The sequence below is a fragment of the Corvus hawaiiensis genome, chromosome 7, assembly GCF_020740725.1.
Source record: "Corvus hawaiiensis isolate bCorHaw1 chromosome 7, bCorHaw1.pri.cur, whole genome shotgun sequence".
In the NCBI taxonomy this organism is placed as follows: domain Eukaryota; kingdom Metazoa; phylum Chordata; class Aves; order Passeriformes; family Corvidae; genus Corvus; species Corvus hawaiiensis.
The window spans coordinates 13,777,136-13,804,673 of NC_063219.1; the positions used below are offsets into that span (position 1 = coordinate 13,777,136).

The window sequence follows — 27,538 nt, forward strand, 5'->3', positions numbered from 1 at the left end:
GGTTTATTCTCACCTATTGCTCCACTGGATTCTAAGCTTTTATATTTGTAGGGCGGAAAAAAATAAGGAACATGGACTCGGCTGGGAGGTCAAATAAGGCCCTCCACTGGCATGTATCAGCAGTGTTCCTCTGATATTAGCCAGATGAGACTCCCAGCCTGTTGCTGAGCTCCCTGTTTTACAAGGGATGTTGTTATGCCTAGTTTGCTGTAACTGTCACCTCAGTATTGCAACACATCATTTGCCTCAAATCTCTTTACTGAACAAGTTCTTGCTTGTTTTGGTTGCCTTGCTCGTGTGGATGCTGTTCAGGCAGAGGCATACAGGACTGAAACCTAGAGCCAGCACAGGATTAGTACAAGTGGAGCTGTACAGATCCCTCCATTGCCTGCAGATGGTGAATGAATGGCACAGACAAACCAAGATGGAGTCAATAAAATTGATGGCTGAGAAGCAAACAGTGAGAATCTCTGAGTCCATTAAATAATGAGGGTATTCTATGACACCGTGCTGAATGATGCAAGTTCTGTTCTGGGTGTGCTTTGTTCTTGTCATGATTGAAGATTCTGAAGGTGAAGGAACTGTGTATGATTTTTTTGGGTAGTCTTCAGGTGCCTGCATATCTACTGTAGGGTGGGGTAACCCAGGTCAACCTTGGAGCTTCATCTGGGGAGCCCTCTGGGCTCTGTGCTCTCTCAGCTGTACATCTAAACTTCCAGTTCAGGTGCTGCTAGCCCAGATACTTTAGACAGATGGCAGTGACACAAGGTAAATGTTTTGCAGCACATTCCCTTATGCGTTAGTGCTTGTTGCAGCGCCCTTGTTCTGTAAGTAAATCTGAATGGTGGTGAGAAACTATATGGAGAAATTTCCCTCTTGTTACTCATCTCTGTCTGATACCATTTTTCTATCAGCTCCAGAACAGCAATACATTAGTTCTACCCTAGCAAAACTCCAGTGCTGGATACATCACTTATCAGGCTCTAGTTTGGTCTCCCTGTATGGCAGCAGGAGCTGAAAGGTTCACCTCCAGTGCTGCAGACATGTGGTCCTGGCTGAGCCTGCTGGTCTGTCAGCACAAGGTGAAACAAGCCCAAATTCAGTTATGCTGAACAATAGAGTCCTGTCACTTCCTACAGTGAGGCCTTAGACATATCACTTCTGACACAGGAGTAAATTACTTCAAAAATATTTGTGTGGCAATTGGGGAACCTGTCTAAACACATCGCGGGAATCCTGATTAATCTTATGCAATCACTATACCTCCAAATACCTCATGTATGTGAAGCTGGGGCTATGTCATCTTTCAAACCGAGGACAACAGGAGGTCATTAAGTCATCTCCAGACGGTTCTCTCTATTTTCTTTGCAATGGTTGGGCCATTTGGGGAGTGAAAAATTCCAAAGCTGGAGAACAAAGATACAGATTCTGAAAGCAGTAAACTGCAGAAAGAAAGTTTGAGCACGGAAGAAACAGGAGGGTGTGGTTTCAGGGCTCTGAGATAATGGCAAGACCAACAGAAGAAGAAAATTTGTTGCATGGGTGTTTGGAAAGAGGTTGAGACAGAAACTCATTCAAAGAGAATATCTACATATCCTGAGAGGAACCAGTGTTAAGAACAAACACCAACCCAGAGTGAGGAAATGTGAGAAAGTAAATGCAGAGAAGTGCGCACAAACAATTTGTTTTATTTAGATCCTGCGTGCCTGTACTCATTGCACTAGCTGCAATAAAGTTGCCTGTTGATGGAGCTCATACAAACAGACTATCTCCACCTCTTAGCTTCAGCTTTTCTCTCCTTTGGAAGAAGTAACCTTGCATGCAGGATCTTTGCAAATTAGCATCTTAAGAAGTGTTTGGCTAAAACTGAGGGGATGGTGTTAAGGTGGGATTTAAGCTTTCATTTCAACTAGAGCTAACAAACAGCTGAAGCAATGAGACGTGTGCCAGAGCAGCCAGGGTGGAGGCAGCGCTGCTGTCTGTTCATGTCGAGAGAAGGTCAAAAACACAAGCTAGTGTTCTACCATGGTAAGCATCCAGCTGAGGAACATGCCAGAACTTTCCACGATAAATCTTCCAGAGGACAGGTGGGTCTTTCAGTTCACGTTAGCGTTTTCCAGTCTAGGGGTCACACACGTATCTCCTTGTCCAAGAGATGAGTCATATTACATCTCTTTCACAGTGGTAGTTTTCATTCACCTTTTCAGACCAGTTTGCTTTAAAGAAAACATAATGATTTAAAAACAAGTTCCTGTTAGATGTGGACACCATGTTAAATATGACTTGTGCCATTTTTATCCCTGTGTTTTTATATCAGAACTTCAGCAGCAAAGTGCAAGGGTTCAAGAGTGCCTGACAAAAGCAAAGACCATTTCCTTATTCTTGTTCTTAATTTCAAGTTAATTGGGGGATCTAAACTATTTTGATTTCAAAATGAAACTGTGTCTCTAGTTCTCATTCTACTTTTAGTAGCAGTGGTACTTGATTAATGAGTTAGATCTGTAGTAATTCTTGTCTTTCACAATGTTACTGTGACCTTGCTCAAGGAACCACAGAAGAGAGAGCGGGTGTACTGCATTTTAGTAGGAAGTTTATAAACTGGTTCAGGATTGCTGATGGATGATAAGAGTAACTGTTTTAACATAGGGATGCTCGTGGGGAATTTCATAACAACATGAAATAATACCTTACCTGGACACGCTGGGTAATAAATCTAGCACTTAGTGTGGGCTGAAGATATGTGGGAGTGACTGTTCCCAGAACATAACCAGACGTGTTCATACCTCACAAATGTGAAATGATTCACAAATGCTTTTTTGCATAAAACCATAGAATTAGAAAAAAAATTAATTGGGTATAATCCCACAAGAATTAAATGAATATGTAGTGTTTTGGTTTGGTTTAAATTCGTTAATTTATTTTTACCTTTTGACTTTAAAAATCACTACATTTCCCAAGGCCCTACTTTTCTGAATAACTTTTGTTGGCTGGAAAGTTTGGATTCTTCTCTCCCAGCAGACTTCCAGGAGCTAAGATTTCCAAGGAAATACAAAATCAAAAGCCTGAACAAAACTATGAGAATAAGCAACACTGGAAAAAAATCCTACCTTTCCCCCTCACCTCTGATGCTGTTCTCTACCTTAAATTGACAATGTCCATATCAAATGAATTGCAAGAGAAAATCCAGCAAGAGATGTTATTTACCTTGCCACGTGTATTTGGGATAACTAGCAGTTGACTGGTAGCCCTCTGTACTTTTAGAACCCAATAGTAACTCTGAAAAATTGGAGCTGCTCAGTGAGATCAGAGTGCACGCAGGCCCTGCCCATCTGCTCCACACGTGGCTGCAGCTGGTGCTGGTTCATGGCTGCAGGGACAGGACCAAAGAGGGCTCTTGCCCCTTGTTCAGGGCCAAATAACCACGGGAACAGCGATAATCAGCATGTGTTGGCCTTCAGCTGCTTTAGTTTGTAGTGTGGTGCAGTAGCTCCAAAGGTGTAAGTTGCAGTGCCAGGGTATGAACTGGGCTGGAGGAGAAAGTGGACTTGGTACCCTGGTGCTGTGCCAGCTGTGGGTGTAGCAGCTTCCTGCGGAGGGGTGGAGAGGAGGCTGAATGCAGCGCTGTGCTGGACTGGGGCATCTGCGTCCCCTGTGAGTCACAGCTCAGTCATACACTTCTCAGCCTGGTCAGACGAGACACTCCTGGCTAGCACATGAAATCGTGGTGCCAGCTTCCTCTCCCCTCCCCCCTCACATACTAGGTTTTAGGAGGCTTTTTGGTGTAAAGGAGACTTGGTTGTGCCCACCTGCCAGCTAACTTGATTTCTTTTGATTGCACTGTAAAAAGAAGAGTTCCCCCTACTTATCACGTTTGTACTTTGGTTGTAGTGTCAGGCATAGGCAGATTAATTGGTTGTAGCTTTAGCAGAGCTGTCAGGGTGTTTAACCCATTGAAGAAAAATTACCTACTCTGGTGATAAACAGGCTTTAAATGCAGAGCAATTATTTAGTGCTAACAAAGCGCCATGATTACACACTTTATCCAAATGCAAAAAGCAAAGTCTTATCAGTGGTTCTGTTTGCAGGAGGACACTAAAAGATAACCTTTGTTTGTGCAAATACTTACCTGATAAGATCATCCAAGAAGGAACAGATGAAATTTCTGTCTTGCCTGATTTTATTCAGATTACAAAGTATCAAGCAGAAAACAATAATAATGAAAAACTGAGAATGCTCACTTCTTTCTTTTAGTTGGATCAAAAGTCTTGGATGGTGTGTTTCTTTTCTGCTTGCATTGATTGTGTTTATATCTAGGACATAATAATAAAGCAATTTAGAGACCTTTAACCAATAGGACTTTGGATTTCATTGTTCACAGTAAGTGGCAAAGCTAGAGGCTGGTTAGCATTGAACGTGGTTTCTTCATTGCAGGCTAAACCCTGACTGGTAGCCAGGTTTTCAGCACAGCAGTCCTGTGACTCATCAATGGTGAAACTGGTCTGGCAGTTTCCAAACTGTGAAAGCTTAGGAGGTGCTTTTAGTGGGACGTGCACTTGATAATATTTGCCTCTCAAGGGTCACAGGTCACATTCTGAAGCTGCAGAGGTTTGAGTTTTTATTGTGATGAGTCTTAACATCTTGTGTTTGACCTCTGTCTAGTTCACTCCAGTTTCTTTTCTGTGTTAAGATTTGACTGAAAGGCCACTGTTTATTAAATGCTTTTAATTGACCAACTTAAAAAAAAAAATCGAGTTAGTTGTAGCACATCAATCAAAAGATTTAGAAAAGTGACATCTTTTATTTTGCTTTAAAATGATTAATCAGAGATTTCCCATTTGGTGTTTATAAAGGACTATTATATTAAGAGAAAAGTAAAATTCAAGCTGATGTTTTGCTCTTTTTTGATGAAGGCCTTATATTAATCCAGGCATGCTCAAAGCTCCTGGTGCAAACTCATGCAGAAACTAAATACATATTTTTTAGTGAAGTGTTCCTAAGTGTAGTTATCTTAGCCTGCTCTGGATCTCTGTGAGATTTTTTGGACATGAGTGTGATTTTAGGTTGATCTTGATGCCTTGTAATACTTTGTCTGGATGCTAATGCCATGGTGTGGTATTGGTGTGAGCCCCACCTCGCCTGCTGTTCTCTACTGACTTTGGTTTCCTTTGAACAATTTCAGTTGCAGATGACAGAGGGACAGAGATGGCATAGACACTAGTTTCCTACTAGTTATGTGAGAGGAAGTGTCTGTGTTGGGAAGCAAGAAGCTCTGAATTAGTCCTGTGTGCCTCCTACAGAAAAGAACTTCATGTAAGCCATGACCTCATTAGGCTCAAAGAACCTGTGCAGGCAAGCAAACTGTTGGAAACTGGCCATCGGACATTTTCTTGCTTGCTGGAGTACTTGCTCTGTATGGATTTCCTGCCCCAGCTGATTTGCTTGCATTTTGTGAAGAATTTTTTTTTTTAAATGTGTTTGAGTTTAGTTTTTTGATGCCTGTTACACTCTTGTTCCCCATCCACTAGAGGCTGACAAAAACTGGCAATGAACAGACGCATTTTTGGGAGGTGCTTCACCAGTTACATTCAGGTAGCTGTTGTGCTTTGGGTTTTCTTTCCAAATGGGACTAACAGAAATTTTCTGGAGGAGAACTTAATTGCAGCCATGCAACACAGCAAGACCTGTTTTTGAAGCAGTTGCTCAGCTCACCGCAGGTGTAGTGAAAGCACTTCATTTATGTGAGTGGGGGCTGAGCTGCCTCCTTTTAGGCAATTTCAGGGTTTCAGAGCCAGAGATGTATGGTTTCCACCTTTGGTGGTGTGGGCAAGTGTTGAAGGAGTGTTTTGCACTTCTGCAGTTGTTGGGAATCACGCAGGGACTGGTCCGGTTGGTTCCTGACATTTGTAAATGCTGTTACATTTGTGAGCTTTGGCTGCTTGGCTGTTTCTCTGTGGCCTACCACAGAGAGCCAATTTCAGTTTTTCAAGTCAATAGCAGGACTGCAAATCTGAAGCTGGACCAGCCTTACTTACCGAGGGGTTTTTTATGCCTCAGTTTCTATAGCAATGGAAATAATCACTCCCCTCACTTGAGTGCTGAGTATATGTGTGTATATGTATGTGATTACGTAAAACTGGGAGGGCAATGCCTATTTTTTTTTTTCCTGAAAATAGATTTGGAAGGGAGGAGGTGTATTGGGTACCAGCTCTGCAGAGGTATTGCTGCAAATTAGCATGTTTTAAAGAAGGGGACAGGTACAGGGATAAAATTTGTTACCGGGGCCTGTGCTGGCTGAGACTCGCCTAACAAAGGAATTTGGTTGATCATGAGTTTGCTTTTCATCTGCACACTTTTTACTAGGAGTTAGAACTTGCAGGAAACAGGGAAATAAAAGGCCATCCTTGAAGGCAGGGGAATGTGATGTTAGTCATCAATACTAGCTGTTGACAGTTTTTGCATTATGGACTATTCAGGCTATTTCCTGAAAAAGGAAATCTTTCATTAGCTAATTGTTTTCCTTAGCAGTGCTGTAAGGGCATCAGCAAATGATACAATTCTTGACAAAGCTGTTTAGTGCCTGCCTGTGTGATCAGGGGAGAATGATGGGTAAATTTTAATGAAAGCAATTCTATCTGAGCTGAAAAAATACTAATGCTTCAAAATACTGTTCAGAGTTGACTCCTTAGCTTTTAATGAGTCTGCTATGTGCAAATGAGCAATTCCACTGTCATATGTTGTCTGATGTCTGGATTTTGACTGTTTTTCAGTGGTCTTTGACATTGTGCCAAATGTATTATGAAAGTGTGATGCAGCAGAGCCACTGAAACACAGACCCCTCTAAAAGGAGCAATAGTATAGCCTACAGAGCTGAAAGGGAGAATGGCAGTGTCCTAGTGAGATTGCAGCTGAGCATTGGGTGGGTAGGGTGGATATGCTTGGTGAGTAAGAAGGAGCAATGGCACAGTCCAGCTCCAGAAGAGTGCTATAAGATGGGTGTCGTGCAGTTGTCAGTGCCTTGCTTGCAAAATTCTTCTCCTCCCACCCCAATAAATCTTAATTTTTTTTCAAAAGTACAAAAGGAATTATGAGACTTTGTACTGTAGCAGCAGTGAGAAGTCCTAGTCCCTTCAGTACATACAGCTTTGAAAACTATCAATATAAGGTTGTTCTTTAAGACAACTAATGGAGTACCAGGAGGTATTTTCATTATTTCTTAGATTCAGTATTCTGTGGCAAGATTGCATTTGGTAGTCTTGTTCTATCGATCTGTGATTTAGCTGGTTATGTTGTTGCAGCTCCTAAAATCTCGTTTGAGCTACTGTGTGCTTTCTCTACAGTCTCGTATCAAGATCATGTAAGTTCATACTGGCCTTTTGCTATCTTTGGGGTGTTTTTGAACGTTTGCAGTGGTCTTTCTGTTCACTGCCATTCAGCTCTACCATTACAAACCAGTCTTTGCCAGACCTTTGTTCATGCATTTAATAATATAAAGAGCCTTGTTTCTGTACTGCCTTAAAACTATGTGATTGAGATATAGGAACTGAATATACAATTTCTACTCTGAAAAAGAACGTGTAGTGGGAAATAATTTCACTTCTTAAGGTACTTGGTTTCTTTTTTGCAAGAGTAATGTGACTCTCCACTTCCCAGGATACCTGAGTGGGGTGGTGTATTTGTTCTGTGTGGATGGAAAATAAAGCCAGCCAGATTGTTGTTTCTCTGTGTGTGCACACAAAGATAGATGTACTTTTTCTATTCCTGACATCTTTATAGCAAATACATAGGTTTTCTTAAACTTTTTTAGCTAATATCCACTTAACTTTCCAATGTCCTTTTTTCCTCTGTGATGTTATATTAACCCAGTTTTGCATTTTACTGCCAATCGCTCTAATTAGGGCATCTCTTCTCTGTTCAGTGTCCTGTAATTTAGCTTTACTTATCAGGTCTGTCAGTACATAAGCAATGGTCTTGCCTGAAACCTTGGCTTATGTAAGGTAAATACTGCTTTCTGAAGTAAGTCAGTTTAGAGTCTATACCAATACATACATTTCTGTATGCAAAGGGGAATTGATATTGCTCTGTGTTGGAAGAACAGTATCTGCATGACCTTTTTCTCAATATAGTTATTTCAGTTACAAAACTGTAAATCACATCTGAAACTGTGTTACAGCTTTGTAGCAGACCAGGAATCTTGTACTCAAAACCACAAGAAATACTTCTAATGTGTAGTTTGAGTTATTTGTTCTTATTACTACATTAATTGTTCAAAGAAACATAATCTGTGGTCAGGAAGAGCTTTCAACAGCTGTTAATGTCTCAGTATATGACCTGACAATTGGAAAATGACGCTGACACAGAATTCATTCCTATTGTGGGACTGTTGGGCCCATGCAGAAAGCTGTAAAAACAGCTGGTGCTTAGAGAGTGATATAATTCCAGTTTCTCTCTCTCTATCACTGTTCCTCTGTTATTTGGTGGGGAGAGGAAACTTTGGAGTTTCCCTGTCAAAAAGGTGTAACACACTTCCATTTTTGTCTTTTCAGGATCTTTCCCAGAGAGTATCTTCTTCAGCAAATCCATCTTTATTCTCTGGCAGACCTTCAGCAGGTAAGTGTCTTCAGTTAATTCTACCTGTTACACATGAAGCCTTGTCTCATCTTCAGTGCTAATTGTACATTTCCCTTCTAGCTATTCAGAGCATAAATAGCTGTACTTCCAAATTGGCTCTGTGGTTTGTAGTTTAGTATAAAAATGGGTTAGCAGGGGCATCGGTTAGTGATGAGAGAGAGAAAGCCTAGAGCATCAGTGTTCAAATGGGGATGGAAGGAGACTGAAAGAAAACGATAGTCTGCACAAAGAACTTTGCTGTGAAAATTTTTCATCTGCTCGATAAATTCTCAATAAAGTCTCAGCCTACAGGTGACAAGTAATATTTATTTCTTTGCTTGAAAGAGTAGTTATTCAGGAATTTTAAAGTTTGTAAAGTCCCTAGTGCAATATGATTATTTACAAAGTCTGCTGAGCATTGCCACAAGAGAGGGGGAAAAAACCTAACCCCCGCCCCCCAAAATGTCAGCAAGCCTGCTACACAAAGCTGAGCTGTGCAGTGTTACTATGACAGATGTGACCATGGAAGAGGTAATGTGCCAGCAGAATTTGTCTTTGCATTGATACTGATTCAACTAAGCAAGCACCTTGCAGTACATTTACCTGAACAGCAGAATTTTATTATGTAACAGATTAAAAACCAAGAATTTGGAAAAAAGAGCTGAAAAGAGAGGATAGGGAATCGAAGGTGAATGTGCTGCAGATGCACAGTGGAAGAAGAAATGAGATGAGATGTGCTAGCTGACCTGGGCACCTCTGTGTTCACACTAATACTGTTGGCAGTGGCGTGTAAAACAGTGTTTTAAGCTTCTTCCACCTATGTGTCCCTTTTCTAGTGGTGCCTTTTTTGCAGGATATGGGTAGCATAGTCAGTTCTGGATGTTCAGTTGACACATTAAGTTGAGGTAGCTCAGATGCCCCTCAGAGCTGGAGACCACAGAACAACGGGAAACATGGTTTTTGTTGGCTGGTGAAGTCACAGGGTAGAAATTATTCCATATATAAAATAAAAAGGCCAGTTGCCTGAGGTCTAAAACTGTTTCAACATCTTTTCAGCATGTTCTGCTATCTCATCTTTAATAATCAAGCCATGAAAAAGCAAGCTACTTAACTCCAGAGCTGCAGTCTCCCTGGTGGGCCTGTCTCTTAGCCCCCAGTGCTTTGTAAGCTGCTTAATCAGTTCCTAGCATTGGTAGTAGATATTTTAGAAGCAATCAGCAGCTTATCAAGCACCCTGGGGGGGAGAGAAGGAGGGTAGAATCATAATTCATGCATTGATTTGGCAGTCTCCTTTAACATGTTTCTTTGTGTTTGTGTTTGCAAGACACCTTCTCTTTCCCTGAGGGCCCCAGTCCCAAACTTATCATATTTAGAGGCAATATAATTTGATTACAGTTTCTGCTGGGGTGGGTTAAATTGCATTTACCTTTTAATCTAGCTATATCCTTGTTGTCAGCATAGAGAGGGGTTTCCACATTTCAGAGGCTCCCAAGTTTGAAATCAGATTGCCTGTTTTCGTCAAAGTGGATCCAGAGTTGAAAAGACAGGAAGGCCCCATTGAGAAAATGAATCCAATGGTCAGATAAATACTAACACCCTTAACAGCCCCTCCCTCCTGTCTGCTTTCCCCTTTACTGCTGCTTTCTCCCAGTTGCTCATCATTTTGCACTGACCTGCAGTTTGGGTAGTTTTAATCCTGAAAGTTTTCCCTCATTTGATTCCTCTGCTGCCTATTTCCTCATATCCATGGACTGCTTTTGCACTGTATCCTGCTGTCATGTAGATTGCATGTGTTTGGGGAATTAACTAAAAGGTTTATTAAAGATTAATGGAAAGATAAGGCATGGTGAGTGAATTAGAAAAGCAGAGAGGGGTAATCTGCAGATATAAGCAACCTTTACCCTGGTTAGTCTCAGCTCAATTCTGATTTGTTTCCTGGCCAAATTCCCTTTAAAGATCCCAGAAAACTTGGTTGTTTCCTACCAAGCAGCTGAGTTTCAGAAATGGTGTTTGAGGGTCTGTTCTTAGTTGCAAAAAGGTTGAAATGCCTGTTTGCCAGTAGATGAAGCAGCTTATAATACTATTCTAAGATGAAATCCCATAGAAATCTCTTTCCAAGCTTAACAGGGCCTAGATATTATGAATTTAGCAGAGTATATACTTGAGCTGTCTGGTGGTCTGGGAATGGTTGTTGCTTGGATCCATTCGGATTGGGCTCTAGTGGGGAAGACTTTAACTGTGCGGTTAAAAGCAGAGAAAAAAAAATTGGAACAAAATGGTCCTAACTTTGGAAATTTCCCAAATTCTGGCGAGGCAGTGGTATTTGCTAGTACTTGGGTCATTAACAAATGCTTGTAGTGCAGATGTGAGGCAAAGAGGCAGCAAGTGACAGTCTTTGTTTGTATGTGCACACAAATGCATACGTGTACTCCAGAAGGTTTCACTGCAGACCAAGGCCCCAGGGACTACATTAAAATTTTCAGAAGTCTATCTGTGGGCATTCCCGTAGGGTACATGTTCTTAGAATCCTGGTGTCATTGGAGGTGTCAGCAGATGAGATAACTGATTAGGTGTGTTCAGATAGAATAGGCAGAAACACCAAGTGGGATTTAACAGGCACAAACAGCACAGTTTACCTGTTCTGCCTTATTGGCTACCCTTGCTTTTCTTTCCAACCCCTGCTTGTGTCATCTGCCCTGCATCACCGATAACCCTCTGCATCTCTGTTAGGCAGTTTATCCAGGGCTATTCCAGTCAATTAAAGCTTTCAAGAGGGAGATCTCCGCTTGTTAGGAAGCAAATATTCACTCCTGAATTTGCTGGGTTTAGCAGACATAGTGCACTGGAAGAATGGATTAGTCTTATAGACCATGATGTGCTGTTACAGTCCAGGGTAGTTTCATCTTAACCCTGCTGGAGGTGTGAACTCTGTTCTCTGCTGACAGTACTAATGCAATTATCAGTGCTTTGTGTGTGTATGGACAGAGTTCATGCAACAGGAGTTAAATACTATCCATTCAAATTTTACAGATGTGATTATGGGGCTGCTTTTGTTGAAACTGACAGTTTTTACACTGTTAAACATTGGTTTGGACCAAAGCTGACTCAGACAAGAGTCTTGTATTTCTTATGAAAAGTAATTCTTGCTACTTACACTACATAACATGTGAGCTTTTGAAGTAAAAGTCTAGAAAGGGCTATTGTGGTGATTTCCAAATTCAGATGGTTCATCCACAGAGAGTTAATTAGTGTCTTGCCTCTTTTTTATGTTAAATAGCAAGATACACAAGTGTACAAAGATTATTGCAGTGATGTACAGGAAGTTCCACCAAACCATGAGGAAGAACTTATTTACTTCTTAGTGTGCAGTGACCATGCATGGGAACCAGTTGCCCAGAGGTTGTGGAGTTTTCCCTGTCTGGAGATATTCAAGAGCTGCCTGGACACAGTTCTGTGCCACATCATCTGGGATAATCCTGCTTGAGCATGGAGGTTGGACCAGATGACCCACTATGGTCCCTTTTGGCCTTACCCATTCTGTGATTCTGTGATGGTCTTTACTGTAGAATCTCTCTTAATCATGGCAATTATTTCATCCTGGTTATACCAACTTTAAAAGATACAGTAAAATGAGAAGGATCCACCTAAGGGCAATAATTACTGAATGTCAAGGATGGAAATTGTGAGCAAGATGGGAGGTTTAAAAAGATGGTAATTTGAAGACTTGTTTACACAGGAGCCTTCAGGGAAAAATAATGAAGTGACAAAATATGGGAATTTTAAAAGATGAGTTGAATTACATTGAATCACTGTGTAAATACTGTTATTCAAAATATAAGTGGCTTTCATTTGGTTTATCTCCATTTACTTTGGAAGCAAAGTGACATAAATTGTATTAAGGCCATTTTCATTCTGAATGTGTATGTCCATACAGGGATTTAATGTAGTATAATTCATCCATTTTAACATTGTAGATAAACTAATCTGTTGAAATTTAATTAAAACATTATTGACTTCAGATCAACTTTCCTGACTACCTGTAGATGAACCTATGAATAATGTGAAGAACAGTGCAGAGAAAGGATGAACAGGAGAGCACTTCTGTCACAATAATATGGCACAGATCATACAGTGAGTATGAGGGATGCATAAAAATCCTTAATGGAAATGCTTCTTTGCAGAACACAGTGCATATGAGGAACTTAATGCCACAATAATGTCACTGAGGCCAGAAGTGTATAATCTTTGAGAGGATTAAGTATCCATAATGGGAATATCCACAGTTACAGTACCTAAAATAAAAGGATTAAAAGATTTCAGACTAGACATACTATACTGAAGGGATTAGGAAGATGTCTCCCCTATTGACAGACAGATCAGTGATTTCATCTTCCTCTGACATTTCTAACACTGATTACATACAGCACTGACTACAGCCCCTGGTAGCATTTTAGGCTTGGTGGACTGTTGGTCTCACAGAAGCATTCCTCCCTGGGAAATCTTAATGTTTGTGGTCAAGCTTTTCCACATATAAGGCTCCCTAAAAGAGACACGGGGAATAAAAATGAACTTCAATGAAACAAAAGTTCTACCTAATTTGAGCCTAATACATTGTTAGATCAGGATTAGAAAGCCTGAGAAGAGCAAAGAAATCATTAGGTATCCTTCACTTCTCCAGGCTTTTAACCCACGCTGTACTTTCATTTCACCTCCTAGACAGAAGTGAAGGAGGAGATTGGAGATGCTCTTTCTATTCTTTTTTATGTATGCAAAGCTGTAGGTTGATTTAGACAAGTTGTTTCATCAGTCCCAACAATAGCAAAGAATGCAAGATGTGGACTTCTTTTGCCTTTTACTTGCTGTTTTTTTCAGAAGGAAAGCTTCTTTTCTGATAACTCAGTCCTCAGTTACCAGTTGCTGATAAATGCTTAGTATAGATCTGTAACATGCAGCCTGATGAATTCCCAGCCCATCAGTGGTGGTGTCTCTGCCCAGCAGTTCCTTTTTATTCATGCATTAAAGGGATGCAATGTAGCATCTAACCCACATGCCTATGCATGTGGCTGTATTGATTGAAAAAATGGGGTTTGGCTAAGATACTTCAGGCTTCCTCTAGTTCTAGAAGCATTACTGAGTTAGGTACATCACAAACACCCCTGTGCTCTTAGTGGATATAGCTGTGCCTGTGAAAGCATTAGTGCAAACTCAGTTATATCAGTGAGAAAGTCTGTTGCTGTCATTTGTTTCATTCAGTGATCCAATATAAGCTGTATCATCTTAAACTTTTATTTACCAAAGTGGTTTACCCATGTAGCTGTACCAGCAGATCCTTTTAATTTTAGGCAAGCCCTTTTTCTGCTTGAGGGGCAGGAGGTGGCAAATGGGAAGGAGAATTAGGTTTTGGGCAGGCCTGCCTGTGCTGAGATGACTGAAGATTGGTTCTTCACAGTTCTGTGGGAATTGACTGTGCTCAACAAGGGCAGCAAAATGCCAGGCACTACATCTGTGTCATAGCTGCCACAGTTCAGAGTTCAGCACTGTTGGGAAAACATTGGTTCCCATCCCCAGCCTCCCAAGCAAGCATGTGTGACAGAGGTGCAAGTCCTGCAGTGTGTTACTACCAGTATAATAATACCAGATAGTTCTCTACATGAACTATGTAAAGATCTTGGACCACAATGGTAAAATGTTAATAGCTGTCTTTATGACATCCTTTATTGACCTGTGCCTGATTGAGAGTGTTCTAAAGTAACTGTATTAGCAGAGGAATATGGAACTAGTCCTAGGATGGAAAAAACACACAATATACATCTTCGTAAGTATTAAAAGATCTGATAGCAAAGCAGCAGTTAAACAGCTTGTCTGCTTTCCTGTGGCTGTGGCTCCTTTATCACAGACTCACAGAATGGGTGAGGTTGGAAGCACCACATTGTGTCATCTGGTCCAACCTCCCTGCTCAAGCAGGGTCATCCTAAAGTACCTGGCACATCATTTATTTCTGTCACTCCCTGGAGTTTGCCAGCACTGAGCTGCCTTTCAGCAGAACAGGAAGCTTCAGGTTAGCTGATGTTCCTAGTGTGTGTGTAATTCCCCAAAGTGCTGACAGCTCTGGTTACAATTAGTGGTAATGGCAATGATCTTACTGGCGTTTCCTTTTTACCTCAGCTCTGCTGGGGAAGGGAGTTGCTGTCATTCAGAGTGGCTCATGGTCAGGCAGAGAGCATGGCAGAGCCAGCCAGGCTCAGGGATGGAGAGCTGGCTGGGAGCATTTTGGCAGGCGGCTGTCAGAAAGACAAGTTCATCTGAATTAGGTATTGCAGGCAAAGTCGAGAGATCTAGCAAGATTGTTAGTGGATATTTTTAGTAGTAGGACTGGTTCCTGCACTGTGTGAAACCATAATTTTTAACAGGGTCTGTTAAATACTTGTGGTCCTTTTCCATGTGAATATGTAATCTAGGTCACTTGGGTAAGTGTGGCTTTTTAAAATGAAACTCTGTTTAAAATGACCCAGTAGTGGTGCCAGTGGTTTGCAGGAACTTTTGAGTTGAGATCTCCAGAGATATTTCAATTTTTTTTAGCTCACAGAAGTGGCAGCAGTAATATAAGTTACCCCTTTTCTACTGCTTTGTGCTAAACAGGTTTCTTCTGTTATTTTCTGCTGTGCAGAATGAAAAGCACAGTACTGGAGATGCAGGTTAGCAGTGTGAAAGATTGGGCTCTGAACTCATTGCTCTACTTCATGTAAAATGATGATTTGGGAGAGCCAGCTGGGTGTTCCTTCAGGACTAACATCCCAAGAAACCAGATTCCCAATAAATAAAATACTGGCTCAGGGCTATCTGCTTGTATGAGAGAAGAACTTTTTTTTAGATTTTTCTTCTGAATAGACTTTGTACTCACAGAGGTTTTTTTCAGAGTAGCCACAGCCATTTTTCTTGGTATGTTGCTTTCTTGTTCTAAATCCTTCAGAGGACTCCTTGAAATGCCCAGATCCAGTCCTAAGCAAGGCAGGAAAGTTTCTAATTTTGCGCTATCACTCATGAAATAACATATTCCTCAGTGGGCATGTAGAGTTAGTTAATATCTCTGCATGCAATTGCCTGTTTAATCTTAAAAAGAAGTGTATATGTACTCTCTGCCTGAATGCATATTTGCTTCTGTGGTTAGAGTCACGTATGTTTTTAAGCTAAGTAAAGTGCTTTCTGTTCTCTACCAGCCAAATTCCTGGTACTCTTTCAACCCTGTTTGGTTAAAACAGCCTTTAACCTTTGCTTGAATACCTTTTTCTTAAAACAACCTATAATTCATCCGTGCAGCAAGATCAGGAGAACTTGGGGTGTGACAAAATGGACATGTAACTGCCTGGAAACCTTGAGGGAAAGAGAAAGGAGGAAAGACAATTGAAACACAGTAAATGTGAGCCTTATTGCAGAGCTGGCACAGGTGATTTCCAGGCATGTTGTTTATACTGAGACAATTCCATCTCCTCCGTACTTGTGCCAGCTTGCATCCAGAGACCTGCTGAAATTTCTGGCATTTCTTCCTTTCAATGAGAACAGTAGGGGAGGGCTTGGAGGAACCTTGTCATCCTCTCCGTCTCCTGCTATAAATTCACTTGAACTGTCACCAGTTTGTTTTTCCTTTCCCTCGGCCAATGTAAAACTCCATCGTCACCTTGCCCCCTGCCTATGTGTGCTTGTCACAGATTAGCAGTGTTTGCTCTTGACCTGGTATTTCTTCCTCTTCCCAGTGCCTGTTCTAGTTAGGAGCTAATTTGTGGAATATCTGGAATATGTAGAATATTGTGTTTAATACCAAACTAAAGTGCAACATATTGAGGAGTTTACTCTGGAAGGACCATCAACAGCAAATGGCTCTGCCATCAGTGCAGACTGCCTGGTGCAAACAAGTCAAAGGGGGCTTCTGACTTCTGTTTATTCAAATCTCACTCATTTACTCTGCTCTGCTTTAGTTTGATTTATTTGGCAGTTGGTTTTGTGGGGTTCTTTTTGTTCTTTGCAGTGTTTATTGCAAGGTTTCCTTTCAGGTTGCTCTCTGCTCTGTGTGGGTGATGAGTTAGCGCGGCACAATGTGCACTGGTGTCAGCAGTGGGTGAACAGAGTCCCTGGCCCTGCCTGCTCGTGCCCACCCTGCTGTCACCTGTACCACAGGCTGAACAGGCTTTTGGGACATCGAGGGACCTGCGAAGGGTGTAAAGGGAAGAGGAGAGAGAGGGTGGGGTGGGGTGTATCATTGTTGCTTTTGGGAGTTGGGATTGTGGCCCACAGCATGCCTGTCGCAACAGAAGATGGGGTTCTTCTAAAGTTACTGCTGTGTTCTTTTTAAATTTGTTTTATAGCAGTGCACAGTGACTGATTCTAATGTGTGTTCACACAAATAGTAAGAGATCATTCTTGCCTTAGATCACCTGTAATTTAAATAAACAAGACAGGCAGTCTGAAAGAGATGACTGGGAGTCAAAATGGAGCAAGGAAAGCCAGCTGACTAGTATATTGCACAAAAGATGGGGCAGACCTAAGATCTGCTATCTGCCTCTCTGCAACTTTTACCTCATGATCATCCTTCCTCCTTCCATTTCCCTTTCCTTTGAGCTAAAGATTAATTGTGCATTGAAATCATAACAAGAATTTGTGGTGTTAAGAATCTGGCCAACGGAAGAGAAAAAATCCTCAAGGAAATTAGCAGTCCACAAGCATTGTCTGTTCCCTAGATATAAATGACTAGGAACTTCCCAGCCAGGGAATGTTTTCCCTTTATTTTCTCTGCAACTTGCATTGTCCTTAGCTAAGCACATTGTAGCACGCTTGTCTCTGAGTCTGTGTTTTATCACAGAAATCCTGACCCCACTGAAATCTTCATGGGGCAGAGATTCCATTTACTCTTTCAGCTTTAATGCCCAACTGCCATGTTTAATGAATGCAGGGAATACCTGCTTGTTCTCCAGTAAACAAATAGGTAAAGGCAACCATTGTATATTCCCTGCAGCCCCAGTCCACTTTTGCTCGTCCTGGCTTGTGACAGAGACTACCTGTGACAGATGAGAGAGTTTGTCAGAAAAAAGTTTCTGAAACAGATGTTGCAGTGTAAGGATAGGAGGTAGAGTGCAGAGTAAAGATAGCTGACTGAAGCAAAAGAGATCCAAGGCAGGCATTAGGACCAACTTTCTGGTTGTTCTGTGCACTGGCCTGTTGTGGGATCTCTCTTGGTGAGAAGCTCTCAAACAAATCAGACAGTCATTTTGGTTGTGCTGGAGGGTGAGGAACGAACTGGAGGTTTCTGAAGGTGCTTTTTCTTGTATCATTGCTAGTTTTTTTAAAAGCATGTTTCTCACCTGTCCTGGAGGTGAAGAAAGATTATTGAGCCTTTAGTCCTCCTCTACAAAGCTTCCACCGGTGGAATTTGGAGGGTGGTGAGCATCCAAGTGGTGAATTGAAGACAGTCTGTTCAGGATATTTTATCTGCCCTTTCATTCAGTCCAGGAAGCATGTTCTCTGTGATGCTTTAAAGTCTAGGGAAAGCTGGAGCTTACCTAGGAAAAGGCCGGATTCAAACTAAATGTTTCTGGAGAGGTAGAAAGAAAACAACCAGTGGGGGCAGAAACATTGTCTTTAGAGGATGGTGGAAGGCTGTGCACAATTGTTGACTGCTCCTTCAGGTAGCTTCCTTCTGCCAGACATGCTTGTGACATTTTTCCTGTGAACTAGAGTACTTTCTGTCTCTTCAATTTACATAATTGGGGATCATGAATGAGTTTCGTGTCCACCACCCCTTCTGTTTTCTCAGTGCCTCTTGGCCTTTCATGTTTCTTCTGCATTGCATCAGTGCCTCCTGGCAAAGTCTGTCTATGTCTGTCTCTCAGATAGACCCAAGTGTGTGTCTGGCCTTGAGAAATAATCATAAATTTTGTTCTGGCAGGAGGAGAGGCCAGGACAATCCAGTTTAGATTTGAACCTGTAGTTCAAGGTGTTTTAGGGATTTCATATCGCTTAACCCATACCCTCCAGACATCACTCGTGTCTGACATGTAGATCAGACTGGAGGAATAAGAGGAATGGATTGCTCAGTGCACCAAAAGGAGGTTTTGAAGCAAACCTGTGTCTTTAAAGAGAGTGCCTTCTAATAAATGTTATCTGCAGAGAAATACACCAGCCCCTGCATAAGTAGTTAATGTTACTGCTTCACTGTTGGCTCATAAAACAACTTTATCACCTCTATGACAATAATGATTAACAAGCTGATTTACAAGGGTGGGGTCACAAAGCCATTTGGCAAATTTAGCTTGTCTCACAGTGGCAGGAATACAGAACCTGAGTTTCACGGTATTTTTACCACTTTACTTGGAATACTTAACCATGGTGTCTAGGCTCTTAAGCAGAGCAGTAGCAGCAGGTTCTCCTTTACGAGGATATTAACCAGGGTTTCCTCCAGTGCTTCTGGTACATGAGGAAATTGCAAGTCTCAATCTCAGGATTCAGGAGTGCTGGGGAGGTTTCACAAGTTCCCGTCTCAGTGTTTATTCCCTGATCACTTAGGCACAGTGAAGTGACAGTGTTCCCAGGCACTCTGTTACATGATGCCTCTGCTTGATTGCCCCTTGTGCCAAAGCTGGCAGAATATCTACCCAGAGATGTGTGTAGATATATCCTCCTACTCTTAGTTTCTGGATAGCTTCCATTAAAATATCCTTCATCTGTTGATTCTCCATTATCTTGGATCCTAATAAAGGATTGTTTTGTTTAGCCTGTGTCAGATTGTACTTTTTTTATCGTATGGTAGGAATTACTCAGAGTAGCAAATACAATTTTTAAACTATTTTAATCCAGAAACACTTTATGTGGTTGTAATATACCATGACACTGTTGAGAATCTGGATTTCTTAACCTTGGCAGTGTCTCACATTGAGCAGAACAGTGTATCTGAAAGCTCAGCAAGCTGTATTCCCTTTACTGTCTGTTCTGACAGTCCTAATGTAGGTGATCAAAGGTATTTATGATCTCCATGCTATGTAAACATCTACTACACTTTTAGAAGTTGGTAAAAATGCACAAAGTAGGCATTTTGATGACTCTCACTCAAATTCTCAACGTAGACTCCTGCAGGGATGGAGGTCTTATTCAGTACCTTTTGCTCCTTAGCTAGCATTGCTGACAGAAGCCCTGCCCTCAAAACACTCACTGCTCTCAGAAATGTCTGAAAACTGTTTTTTCTTTCCTGTCCAGAAAGTTCATCACATCTGATAGACTTCAGTACTGATTTATGTGGCCATGATGCAAAGTTCGGGTATTTCTGTGGCCCTGATCTAATAGGTGGGTGGAAGGCTATTGGAGGTGTTACTTGAAGCAACAGTGGATTACAGCTAACTCATTTGTCCTTCTGTTTCTACACATCTGTCCCCTAGTTCCCCCTAAAGTTGTTGGGATATTACATCTTTGGAAACAACCCAGTCTGAGTTTGGAGGGGTCTTCTATGCTTGCCTTGTCCAATCAATATTTAATTGCTTTTCAGTTAGTCCCAGCCAGAGACTTCTATTAATGTCTTTTCTAATTTGAACAACTCTCAGGAACTGGAACAAACTCTAATTCTGTGATAGGGTTTTTTCATGCCTAGTTTTTGGTCTTGCTCTGTTTCCCAAACAGAAAGTTTTTATAAGTCATGAGTTTAGGATACCATCTCTCTGGGTTAAAACTCTCAACAGACTTGAGAAGTTTTGCCACTGTTCCCTTGGCCACTTTTCTAGTTTGGTTTTTTAATATGAAAACATACATTGCAACACCATGTTCACTACATTGCTCTCCCATGGGACTGGTTTGTGCAACCCTCCTTCATGCTGGTAAGTAGGTTCTCAAGGAGACAAGGAGTCTTTGTTGACTGAAAAGGCAAGACAAAGTGACTTGACTTCTCTGCTGCGTGCAATGGGGGCTGGGGGTTTGTGCTGCATAGTGGCAAGGCTGGGGCTGGGCAGTGGGGCCTTCGGAGGTGGACTTCTGCCAGCACTGTGCTCGGCCCAGGGAGCTGGGATGAGGGTCAGGACAGAGCTGTAACTCAGCCTGTGTCAAAGATGAGGGGACCTCTTCTCCTCCAGTGCAGGGCAGTGTTGTGGGCTCAGAAATGCGTTGTGAAGGTCGGACACAGGGACACCAGTCAGAGGCCCCTGGGAAACACCCACTGCTTTTGAAAGTTGTCTGTGAACAACAGCCCTGTTGTGCACGCAGTGGGCCACTCAGAAGGGTTTCTCTGGCTTGGAGGATACTCTGGTCTATGGCCTTTACAGTTCTTGTTCTCTGGGAGAGCTGGCTGCCCATTTGTTTGTGAAAACATCACCTTGATAGAGCAAGGGAACTATGAGTAGCTTCCAGTCTTTGAATAGAAGGATCAGGAAACTTCTGGGGGCCAGCAGCCCTCCTGACACATAGTTAAACTTTGACTGATCACACATTGCCCTCATAATCATATTAATGTGATATATCCAAAGGGACTTCAACTTGCACCATAGCCACCACTGCCTTTTATCTCCTGTCTTCCTGGTGAGTCAGGAAACACATAACGCAGTGCGTGTGTCCTGTCTTCCCACTGCACAAGACTCTCGCAGCCTTTGCCAGCACTGGTTTGTCTGCTGGTGTTTGGCAGTCCCTGCATTTCCCCCTCACCTCACTCATTCTGAGCAACTCTTTCTTCAGAATTATACTGCTCCCCAACTGAACAGTAGCACAAAGATATACCAAGAAGAAAGTTTGAGTTACCTTTATTCATAGCTTTGACTTGTATGAGAAGCCTCTGTTTCAGAAATCATCTAAAATAATTGTGTCACCACCCTTCCAGCACGTGTTCAGATACTGTGTACCCCTTTTGTTTCTCCCATTGCTGCAGACAAGTCTCTGCCTTCCCCTCTTGCTTTCCAGTACAGCTTGTGCTTTCCCAAGCCAGGTGCAGGAGGCTGGGCAGTGGGGCATGTAGCTGCTCATGCTGGATTTCCTGGCTTCTCCTCTCCCTTCCCTGGCAGCTGTGGCACCTGCAGCCAAACTCTGGCCAGAGGGATGCTCTCTGCAGTGTGGGCAGGGAGCCTGTATGGGAGGCTCATCCAAAATGCAGCTTGTCCCATTTCAGGTGGGAGATATGTGGCAGTTACTGTAAAAAGCAGTGTTTGCTTTGTTGGTTTAAGCTGTAAGTGCTTTGAGGGCAGGGCCTGGCTTTTATGTATGCACATGTTAACGTGACACACACAGGAGCTGCTGTGTGCAAAGCCATGGCTTTCTGTCTTGTGGAAGCTTAGAGAAATGATTTTCCTGATCCAGAGAGATGAACAGTGATTCTCATCTGAGCACTGGGGCTGTTCAGGGACACAACTTGCTTTGGACCTCTGGACACAACTGTTTTCCTTCTGTTGTCACCAAGTAGGGTACACCAGTATATTCTGGGTACAGCCTGGCTCTGTGTCCACAATGATGTTGGGATGGAGTCCTTGACCAGTTAAGGAAGAAAAAGCTGCATTGTACCCTCTGTCAATTGCTGACTGGGAAGCCATCATTAATCACCTCTCACCCATAGTTTTGACCATTTAAACAATTGCTTGCTCTGCAAAGAATTTGGATTAGAAAACAGACTTTGCTCTTTATGTGTGCTGCAGGTAGAAGAGAATCTGAACTCAGCAAAATTTTAATTTGTTTTAAGCTTGTTGCTTTTTTCTTTTTAACAGACAGGAATATATTTTTAAGCCTTTGCCAAGTGTGTGCTGAGACATCCCCTATGTTAAAGGGATAAGTCAAGGGTGAAAATTTTGGTTTCTGTTCCTTTGGCATACTCTTAACTTAGTTTTTGTGCTAAATTGCCACACTTCTGAAATGTGATGTACTTTTCTGCAGCTTGTAGTGTGTAATTTCACAGTTGCTCTGTTTTGTAAACTGAAATGTTCTTAGGAAAGGTTCAGGTCAAAGCTTAGGAGCGACTCCAGCAGTGAGAACAGACGTGTGCTGGATTAGACTGCATGGGGGCTGTGAAGTCTTCATCACTGAAAGGCTTTAGGAACAGATAGAGCTGTAAAGAGTGATATAAATATTAGTGGCTCTGCTAAGACAGCCCCTTGAGGTCTTCCTTTTCCTCCCATAATTTCCATGATACCTGGATAATGCATTACATTTGACTATCGCACTTCTATTCTTTAATCAGCTGTGTTTCCTTGAAACTCAAAATCAGATTCTAGCATCAACTGGGAACATCCTGGGACTCTTCCATCGTGGTTCTGGGGTGTCTAAACTGACTGACTCTGGACCTCTGGCCGTCACAGGGGAAGTTTTGACACCTTTGATTACATGTTCTGTGCTCTTTTTCCCAAGCCATAAAACACTCACTGCAGAACTGTTACCACAAAACAGTGAGTAGACAGCAAGTAGACTTGGGACAGCAAGTAGAAGTCTTCCTTTCTGCTTGCCTAGCATAAATGGAGATGAGGATTTTATTCTTATTAGCTGCAAACAAGAATGAGAGAAGACTGCAAGGAAAAATCATCCTGTGCACAGAGCCTTGAGGTCTCTGATGAAACAAAATAACACAAAATTTACAGATGCTAAAACCAGTGATAACATCGATTTGATGCTGCATTTTGTCTTCCTTCTATAATACAGTAAAATGGCCTGTAATTCACATTGCAAAATTGGCATGCATGGCTCTTTGAAGATACCATCTTCTTTGTATGTCTGCAGTGGCCAGAGTAACAAGCCCACCCACTACAGTGCTACAACAAGCCATACAAATAAATAAATAAAGAGGGACAAATAATGCTGTCTCCTCAGGGCAGCTACCCACTCGATGCGTCTTGCTTAGGTTGTGAACTCTTCAGCACAGGAAAGCTTTTGTTCCTTGTACAGTCTTAAATTCTCCCTCAGTGCTTAGGAAGGTAATAGATTATGATGATTGTGTTTATTATATATTATTTTATATATATATTATATATATATAAAATATATTATATTTTATATATATATTCTATATATAATATATTTTATATATATATAAAATATATATTATTATATAAAATGTTACTTAAGAGATTCAACTTTTAAATCATTGCTGACAGTGACATTAGCTCAGATTTAGAGAGTTTGTTTGCAGTGTTTCTTTAGCCTGGCATTTTAAGCTGAGCACTTGTGGCCTGAGGTGGCTGCTATAGCGCAAAAATTCTCTGGAAAATTTGTATGCATTGTGGTTTATTTATTATCTTTGTACATGTATTTCGTCTATTAGTGCCTAAAGTGAGTTTTTGGAGGCTGATTGTAGCCTTATCACTAGCTGGGTGGCTTCACTCTTGCTTTCTTTCTGTTTATTGAATATTGTCAACTTCTGTGTCTTTCCCCTACTCTCAGCTTGTGTGGCTTTCAGACCCTCTGTAACTGTGGAGTCTGCAAGCAAAATATTTCTTCCTTCAAAGTGAAAAACAAACCCCAGCCTAGGGGTGCTAAATTAACTTCTGACCATCTGTTAGAAGGTTAGCAGTATCACTACCTTGAACTATGGCTTCATTTTCATATTTCATGCAGCAGCTTCTCTGCATTGTTTATATTGTGGTTGAAGGGGATCTTCCTATACCAGGATGCAATAGGAACGTCATTTTTCCTCTGACATGAGCAGATGTCCTATCTGCAGTAGTAGCAATAACATTGCTGCTTCCTGTTGTTGCAGGTGTTGTTAGCAGGCTGGAGCTGAAGGCAAAGAAGGGGCACATTTCAGCCCATGCCATTCCATGCCATCAACACCAGTACTCCCCATGCACCTCCTTTTCCAGGTGTACTTGTTAGTAGTGGCTTTCTTGGCTAGTGGGCAGGAAGTTGCCCTGGAACACAAATTTATTTCCTTACTACCTGGCATTTGCTCCCAGACTCTCTGTTGTTCTTCTCTGCCTTGATGTCTCTGCTTTCTCTAGATTTGTTTACACTAAACCCAAATTACAAGTGGTGTGTTACCGTATTTGGGGAAGGGATGCCTGAACTGAGTCTGACACTCTTGAGTGTAAAACTCCCCACTCTTGGGTTTCAGGGCACAACCCTGTGCAAGTCTTCAGTCAGCAATTACTACATTCTTTTTCCTTTTAACAGGAGGTTGCTATCAAATCCCATGACACATTTCTATCACTAATCTGGCAAGCTGCCATTCAGACCACAGGAAGCCCCGGAGAGAAGAATATACACTTAGGGCCTTATTCCATCTTCATTATTCCCTACAGCAGCAGAATTCCTTAAAGTCTCTAGAAGTTTGATCTGAATGGGAAGTATTTTGCCTGAATAGCACCCCTTATTGGGGCATTGTCTCCAAGTCACAAATTTAGATGAGTGTTGTGATTAGCAGTTTAATGTATATGGCTTGGCCATTTTTTCCACACCAACACAAGGAGTGCTAATCACTTCTAATGGTCTAGCAGGATTCTCTGGGACTTCTTGATTTGAGAACTGGGCAGTAAAGGTAAAAAAAACCCAAAACAACAAAAACAGTTCCTCTTCAAGACTTTAGCTAAGAAGTTACTCATTTTGGCAAGGAGCAGAACATTATATTTGAATGGTTTTCAATGGGAACCACAGTCCTACTAAAGGACTAAAGCCAGGACTCTGTTCACAAAATACATGCAAGAAACTTGTACTTTGGAGGAAAAGAAACAAAAACAAAACTGCAATACGTGCATAAAAAGTAAAAAGAAGGGAAAATTGTAAAGCAGTGTTTGTAGCTGTCAGAGATAATATGGAAGCCTTAAACTCCTTTCCTATTTACTTCTTTGTACCTTATTGTATGAATGCATCGTTGTACTTAAAATGACTACTAATGTTTTATATTATTGCCATGTAGAAACTTAGAAAGTGATAGTAAGTTACTTTTCATGTTCAGATCATTGTTGGATCATTGACTACTATTATCACTTGCGTTTCCATGGAGCTATAATTGTTGGGAAGTAACTTTCCTATTGTTTTAACCAACAGCACGTAGCTGTATTTCTGTAGTAATAAATACTATCTCAGTCCTTCAGGGCATTCTGGTTATTTCTAGGGGGGGTTCATTCAATATTGTCTTCTCATTCCAGGTTATTGAAGGAAAGCTGGCTCCTTTCTTGGGGAAGGTGATCAAGTTTGCCACCTCTCATGTGTACAGCTGCAGCCTTTGTAGCCAAAAGGGTTTCATCTGTGAGATTTGCAACAATGGAGAAATCCTTTACCCCTTTGAGGACGTTTCTACAAGCAGGTACTCCAATGTGGTAATGTCAGTCATACATTTGATTTGAGTGTTAAAGCCTTGAGGATTCTCAGCCTCATGACCTTTTATTTAAAGAATTAGGGACTAGATTCTGCTAATGCACATTTCTAGGCAGCTAGAGTAGATCACTGTTCCAGGGAGGCCACCATGAACAGACACGGAAACAAATGAGAAGTGCTACTTCCCAAAGCCCTGTAAGTCTCAGAATAGCTGTTCAAAAAGGGAAGAGTCCCCAATGTCATCACACAGTGTGATTTATACAAAGTTCTTCTGAGTTTGCAAAGTATCCTGAAAAGCCAAATGACTTCTCTGGAGTTATCACAGACATCTTTCTGTTCTCTGGTGCCCCTGGGCCCATAATGTACTGGGATCATCCATTATAAAGCAATGACCATCTATTCTGAAGTGTCTTTCCCATGAAATGTTATGGCTAGTGCTCTGCTCTCTATCTGCTTATTCCTCTGTGCCTGTGTATGCAAGTTGGTTTTTTAATGACATTGCTGTTCTCAGGTGGCTACAAAGTTAGTATAAGTGTATGCCAGTCCTAAACTAAACAAAAGAAACTTTATTTCACATCATGTCGAGTACTGGATGCCAGGTCAGGGACAGGAGTCACATGGAAAACCTAGAAGCAAAATACAGGAAGCCAAAGCAGACTTGGCAACACAGCAGTGTTACTACTCTTTTTCAGTAGTGTCTTGGATTTTGAATAAAGGAGATACATTTTTTTCCATCCTTAACATAAAGACAGTATATCTGAGAGCACATCATTCCTCCACAGATAAGTATTTTTTGGACTGTTTGAAATACAGTCATTGTAATTTGTTCTCTAAAGTGTACATTTGAAAGGGGGAAAAAATCAAGGACCCACTTTCGGAAACAATTGGGACCAGCCGATTAAAAGGGTTTGTTAAGAATCTGATTCCCTTGCATGCACAAAGATGTTAAATTACAAGTAACCAAGGATTACTCTTAAGGGATTTTCAGTCTGATCTGAGTTTCAAAGATTGTTTGCACATTGTTTTTCCAGAGTCTTATTCTAAAAAATGTATTGACAAAGCAGTGGATAAAAGCTAAACAAGGTGTACAGCTGAGCTCTATAAACAATTTTAAAGAAAGAATGTATCTAGGGTGCATGATGAGATAGGCTGAGTTAAAAAGAAAGACTAAGATGGCATAAAACATAAGATGTCTGTTGAGACTGCATAAAAGGCAATTGAAGATACTCCCAAAAGATTAATGAGAATGTGAAGGAACATTTGGGAAGGCAAGTTTACTTTAAAATTTGATTTGTCTGGGGGATTTTTGGTCACAAAAACATTATTGGGTGTATGTTTCCCCGCCCTTCAGCTGAGATCAGACATACCTTGCAAATACAGAGTTTAAAACCTTCTGGAATCAAATAGAATTTGTCAGCAGCTCAAGGCAACAGAAGCTGCTCTAGCCCGTTTTTATGTGAATTAGAAGCCAGAAAGGACTTTGGTTCATGTTTCACAAATGTGAAGTTATGGTTGATGTCATGCCAAAGACAGTGGTCTTTGTTAATGGTTTTAATTAAAACACAATCAGCATGCAAGGTTCTCCAATATTTCTCTTTCTTATTTTGTCATTCTGCTTACTCCTTTTGTATTCCTTATAAGCGAACCTTGTTTTTATCCCCAGCATTTTTTATTTCCCTTC

General features: G+C 41.4%; 1 protein-coding gene across 4 annotated transcripts in view; it reads left to right on the forward strand.

The window, feature by feature from the left end:
- PLEKHM3 (pleckstrin homology domain containing M3) overlaps window positions 1–27,538 on the forward strand; it is an 84,336-nt gene that overhangs the window by 39,857 nt on the left and 16,941 nt on the right. For all 4 annotated transcript variants that reach the window (XM_048309559.1, XM_048309557.1, XM_048309558.1 and 1 more), the window contains 2 exons: window positions 8,544–8,607; window positions 25,689–25,846. In XM_048309559.1, the coding sequence (XP_048165516.1) occupies window positions 8,544–8,607; window positions 25,689–25,846 (222 nt within the window). The remainder of the gene's footprint in view (window positions 1–8,543; window positions 8,608–25,688; window positions 25,847–27,538) is intronic.